This window comes from Bos taurus, chromosome 6 (assembly GCF_002263795.3).
Source record: "Bos taurus isolate L1 Dominette 01449 registration number 42190680 breed Hereford chromosome 6, ARS-UCD2.0, whole genome shotgun sequence".
Lineage (NCBI taxonomy): Eukaryota > Metazoa > Chordata > Mammalia > Artiodactyla > Bovidae > Bos > Bos taurus.
In genome coordinates, this window is record NC_037333.1 from 57,020,158 (window position 1) to 57,026,157 (window position 6,000).

The window sequence follows — 6,000 nt, forward strand, 5'->3', positions numbered from 1 at the left end:
CTCCTAAACCCACCTAAAATACTCGAATGCTCAGCTTTACCCAAGCTATCTTTACTTTATTAGATTCCATGCTAAAATACCCAAGCAGTGCTCCTTTTCACAAAGTGCCACGCGTCAGAGGAGTTCTTTTTCTCCATAAGGTATTTTACTACTGTGAGCAGTTTTACATTTGACTGCCCAAAAACAAGAAATAGATGAGTTGTGGAAGAGGAAATGCAGGACCATAATCCCTTATCTGAAAACCTGGAGGTCAGATGTACCTGGGAATTCAGGCTGCAATCCTCAAAAGGTAACACACGCATTTAGCACACATTTTGTAACACTTAGAAATCAAATTCACTAATATCACTGCAGCCAAAACTTAGCAATATTCAAACTAAGTGAGATAAATAGACACTGTAGAATCCCACACTGGTTCAGGTTAGGTATTACCCACCAAGAGGGTATGCAAAAAACCTCAAAAATCTTTCTGTTTTCAGATTTTGGAATTGTCCATGAAGAATTACAGACATGTGCAATCAGTTCAAATACTAGAAAAAAATAGGCAACCTACCCATAATCAAAGACATACCAATTTAAACAAGCAAGGTTCCAATTTTTGCCTCGTGTGTTTTAGTCGATCAGTCATGTTCAACTCTTTGTGATCCCACAGACTGTAGCCGCCCGGCCCCTCCAGGAAGAATACTGGAGTGGATTGCCATTCCCTTCTCCAGAGGATCTTCCCAACCCAGGTACAGAACCCTGGTCTCCCGCATTGCAGGCAGATTCTTTATCATTTGAGCTTCAGGGAAGTCCTACAGGAATTTTTGCCTTATAAGTTAGCAAATATGTTTTGCAGAGAAAATACCAACACTGTCAAAAGTGAGTCCTTTGACCAATGCTGTGAGACTGTAAAATGGGACACCCTTTAGTCACTAAGGTTGGTGTCCCCAGTGGCCTCAAACATAAATACCTTTGACCCCCAACAGTGCCTTTTCAGGAACCCATTTTCTCTGGAAGTCATTGATATCTAGACAAAGCTTTATGCATAGGTATTCACCTAAACAATGAGCTTTAAAACTCACTTTAAAATAATCAGCAAAAACTAAAATGGAAGCCCAGTGAGGTAAAATATAGAGAATCCATACAATGGAATATTACGCAGCCACTTTTTGAGTGTATAGAGAAATGGAGAAACCTGCAAGTATAACATTAGGTAAAAAACACAGGGTAAAAAAGTATATTTGCATTAAGATCTCCTCCAAGTGGAAAATACATATAGAAGACCAGGCTGACAGGGGTAAGTGCCTTGGGGTAATGAGATCAAAGGTGATTCTCTCCCTTCTTCTCCAAACTTTAAATCTTTGGGGGAATTCTCCAGAAATATCAAGAGCACTGTGTTTTAGCTGAAGGGAAACAGGGAAAAAAAGGCCTGGCTACTTAACTCCCAGGCAGCGGCAACAAATTCGTGAATCTGAGGTGTCACTCCAGACTTTCATATGTTTATAAGGAACCTATGATTGCAAACCATCACCACCTCCAGAATGAAAACATGTGTGGTCTACATTTATTAGACAATTTGACTGACACTGTAAGTCTAGTCTAAGGGGCACTGTGGGTAAGAAATACAGGGGAAAAAAGATACACAAGATAAAAGCTATATACCACTTTGCCATTTGCCAACACCTTTCAGAGGCAATAGCTCATTTGTTCCTCACTAGCAGCCAGTAAGGCAGGCAAAGACAGGAGTTGGCACATACCCATTTTACAGGCAAGAATATAGAGGCAGAGAGAATCACATTCCAGAAAGTGCAGGCACACTTTAAGTCCGGGTTATGACTTAGAGGTTGGTACTCTTTCCACTCTATCACGTCTTTACAGTATTAATGACTTTTTATAAATATCTTTGGGGCTTCACAGGTGGTACAGTGGTAAAGAATTTGCCGGCCAGTGCAGAAGATATAAGAGAATCAGGTTCGATCCCTGGGTTGGGAAGATCCCCTGGAGAAGGAAATGGCAACCCACTCCACTATTCTTGCCTGGAAAATTCAATGGACACTGGAGCCTGACAGGCTATAGGTCATGGAGTCACGGAAGAGTTGAACACAACCTAGGGACTAAACAACAGCAACAATGTGTAAAAGAAAAACCTATTTCTCTAAATATCTTAGAATAAAAAGAAATTCCTCACTAGAGGGCAAAACAAAATGATCTGGTAATAAAAGTCCTCAGAATTGAACAGATGTGAGTCAAGGTCAAAATCCAACATACATACTCAAGTGACTTGTTCAAGTTAACTTCTCAGGATTCAATTTCCTCATCTATACATAGAGGAATAAAATTATACAGCTAACAGGATGCTGTAAGAATTAAATGATCTTAGTACTTAGACCAGAACCTGCCACAAAACAGGTAAAATAAATACTGCATTCCTTCCTCCAAAAAAGATTAAAGTGCCTACAGGGTACTAACTGCAAATTCCAATTTTAGTCCTGTTAGCCACACCAGATTTACTAATACCAAATCTTTAGAATTACTGAAGTAACTACCCTACAATTCTCAGAAACCACTCAACATAATAGTTTTAACCAGTGACAGTTTCAATCATTTTTTATCAATTTTTAAACAACTTCTCTTCTGTCCCAATATGTAATTGAACTTCAACATCAGAGACAAACAATTCTTTAAAAAGTAACAACAAAACTTTTTCCTCCATCACCTGGGTCTTTAATCTCTCTTGTTCAAACTCAACTACTCAAACTCCCAAATAGCAATGGTTGTTTAATTTACTTTGGGGGGATAAGCGGGGAAGATGGGAAATGGCAGGCACATCTCGAATTTTTCATTTCCTCTTTCAATACAATTTGGGCTGGAAAGCCCAAGCCCCAAAGGGTTGCTTTCTCAAAACATCCTGCCCACTGACTATGAATAACATAGATACACAGCCAAGCAGCTACCTGGCTAAAGGACAACCTGGAATTTAATGAAGTTTATCGTGAGCATCTAAATGAGGAGTCAGGAGGCTGGATGGAAGCCCACAGAGCCCCAGGAGAGAGCACCTCTTATTCACCAGTCCCTGGTCCTTTTCAGTCCACTCCTTACTCAAAGGCTATGTCCATTGTCTGCAGAGAAACTAAGCCCTAAGTAACCAGAGAACTTAAAGACATAAATAAGCCAAGTGTGGAAAACCATCCCTTCTGGTGCAGTGGTATACAGTTTCAAATGCTGCTACTAAGACAGAAGCTTAAAGAGGTTCTACTAGGCAGGAAGTCAAAGAGACATTGCCACTACCCATCGTTCACTTACCTGTCCTTATTTTCTCTGCTTCCCAAAGTCTGATAACCCCACACTTAACAATACTATGATGTCCTAAACTCCCTATCCTAGAACCCCAACAAGACACCGAAGTTGATTTCTGTTCTATTTTTTCTCTGCGGAGCAGTGAGGTATAGGGGAAAGAGAATGAACTTTGGAATCAAGCAAGCTGGGTTATCAAAGATAAAGATACATGTAGACACACACACACACACCCCTCCTAATGGTTCTGCCTCTCTGACTGAACGCTGAATGATACACTACATATGGGATCTTGGACTAATTTTTTAACCTCTCTGGGCCTCAGATGCTGTACTGGAAATAAGAACTTCATAGAATTATGAGAAATAACTATAAAAATGAATATAAAGTGCCCAGCTCAAAGCTTGACAAATAACAGTTACTCAACGTTTCTCCCAACTTTCTCCCTACTTCCCTAAACTAAGCCTACAAAAGTTAACACTGTCTTAGATTCCATGGGCACCAGATGTTAGCTGCTCAGGGCATCTTTTCTTCATGAAACAGGTCTCAAGTCACACTGGCACATCTGTACTCTGGACCGTTTCCTTTTAGATACCTCCTTCTTCTCAAGCATTATACTGTGTAATTAAGAGCTTTCATCATCACATTCCAGTTTGGAAAGCTGCTGCTGCTCAAAGATCTATCAAAATACATACTCACACTATGGAAGGATTTCTCCCGCTATGACTGATTACATGCATCATGTGCTGAATTTTTAACAACTTCCCTCCCAGGTTAAGCTCTTCAAATTCTGGAGCAACTGATTCTAGCCCTGTAAGTACCGTCTACAACCTGAGGTCCAATTTGAACCTGATGATTCCCCTATCTGGGCTTCCCTGGTGGCTCAGACGTAAAGAATCCACCCGTAGTACACGAGACCTGGGTTCGATCCCTGGGTCTGAGAAGATCCCCTGGAGAAGGGAATGGCTATCCACTTCAGTATTCTTGCCTGGAAAATTCCATGGACAGAGGAGCCTGGCGGGCTACAGTCCATGAGGTTCCAAAGAGTCAGACACAACTCAGAGACTAACTTTTTCACTTTCATGCCCCTACCTGTCTCACTAATGGTATGCAGAGTGAAACCCAAAATCTCTTATCCAATAATACATGTCACTAGTGGCCATTTCCTCAGGATGGTTGGCTGAAGGAAATACAGATCTGCTAATAAAGACTCAAGAGACATACCGTTCTGTTCCCTTCCTAAGGTATTCTGGTTTCTATGAAAGAGTGAAGACCAGGGAGATAAGCCAGTTTAAAAGCTGCAAGCAAGCAGAGTCTTCTCAGGAGAGAAGAGCAGTATGTATGTTTTTAGGGAGGAGATAGTAATGGTTGGAAGGCTTCCAGTTACTTGCTTATTATTTGGACCTGAAGAGGAGCTACTCAAGCTTGGAAGGGTTTGCTGACGTAAGATTCCAGGCTGTAGTAACCCCAACTGGCCAAGAAGGTATAGATTTATTATTTTAACTACTGCTGTGAGGTGGCAATTAAGAGGGGACAAATGGTAAGGAATCCCTAGCGTCTATAGTTATAAAAACAAGAGTGTGAAAAAGGACTTCCGTGAAAGTTACACCTCGTCTTAGATTTCAATTAAAAACTCCTGTTCCATGTTCATCACTGGAGACAGTATTTTATCATCTCTGCTGATGGCTTCCTGCTCTGACCACAGAAGGTTCCTCTTGTGGTGACAGGAATCAACTCAAAGAAGAAGGAAAGGTAAGTTTACAAACTCGCCTTCCCTTTTTCCAAGACTGATGCTAAAATAAAACTTGGAAAGAAAGTGGAACTCCTCAAGGCTTTAATATTTAAATTTAAAAAAAAGGGGGGGGGGGAGCGGAGAGGAAGCCGGCGACGACAGCGCACCCGGTCGCCGGTGTCACAATCTTCCGCTCGCGGGCCCTTTGAGGACAAGGGCAGGAAAGGGGTCCGCAGGGCTCTGGGTCGCTGTACCCAGGCGGAAGCGCTCCCCAGGAAGGCAAGAGCCGCCCGGGTCCCTACACGCCAGACAGCTCAGAGGTGGGGGCGGGGGGACTGGTAACAGGTTCTCTCAGCAGCAGAGAAGAGAGAAGGCGGGAGCCGAGCGGGCGGGAAGGAAGGGCCGGGAGCCATCGCCACGCGCCGCGCCCGACCCGGGCCACCCCCGGGACAGCCAGATGCTCAGCGCCAGGATCCCGCGGCTGTGCCAAGACCAGGGGAGCTGGGGCTCAGCGGGGGCGGCAGTCCGGATCCCTCGCGCTCTCCTGCGCGCCCCAGCCGCGACAGGGCACTCACCCGAGCGGACTAGTGGCGAACTCACGGCTCCTCCCACGAAGACAGCAGCGGCGAGCACGGCGGACCCCGGGAGTCCCCGCGGAGCCATCGCTCTGTCCCTTCGCCCTCCTCCCCCGGGGCGCCACGTCCCGGGCTCCGGCAGTGAGTGCAGCTCTGGGGACCGCAGGCGGACAGGGTTAGTCTTGGCAGGGTTCAGCCCCCGCGCTGAGCAGCCCGCCCGCCAGGGCTCCTCCCTCAGGCCCCACCCACCTCAGCCCAGCCCCGCCCCGCCTCTCCCAGCCTAGCCCCAGGCTCCGACTGCACCAGCAGGAGGCACATCCAGTGACCCCGCCCCCGAACCCGCCTACCTCGGCCTGGTCCAGCCTCTCCCCTTCGCCTCCGCTTCCTCTTCAAGCAGGTCTGCAGCTCCCGCTGCCC

The 6,000-nt window shown here is 45.3% G+C and overlaps 1 protein-coding gene across 4 annotated transcripts in view; it reads right to left on the reverse strand.

The window, feature by feature from the left end:
• The window catches only part of RELL1 (RELT like 1), a 96,692-nt gene extending 90,918 nt beyond the window's left edge, over window positions 1-5,774 (reverse strand). For 3 of the 4 annotated variants that reach the window (XR_009494805.1, XR_009494803.1, XM_059887669.1), the window contains exon 1: window positions 5,584-5,761. Coding sequence is in view for 2 of the 4 variants with exons in the window: in XM_059887669.1 (XP_059743652.1) it covers window positions 5,584-5,671 (88 nt within the window). In the remaining 2 variants the exon portion in view is untranslated. Of the gene's footprint in view, window positions 1-5,583 lie in introns of all 4 variants that reach the window. The other variant, NM_001078098.1, reaches the window with a different exon arrangement.
• Between the last annotated feature and the right edge of the window lie 226 nt (window positions 5,775-6,000).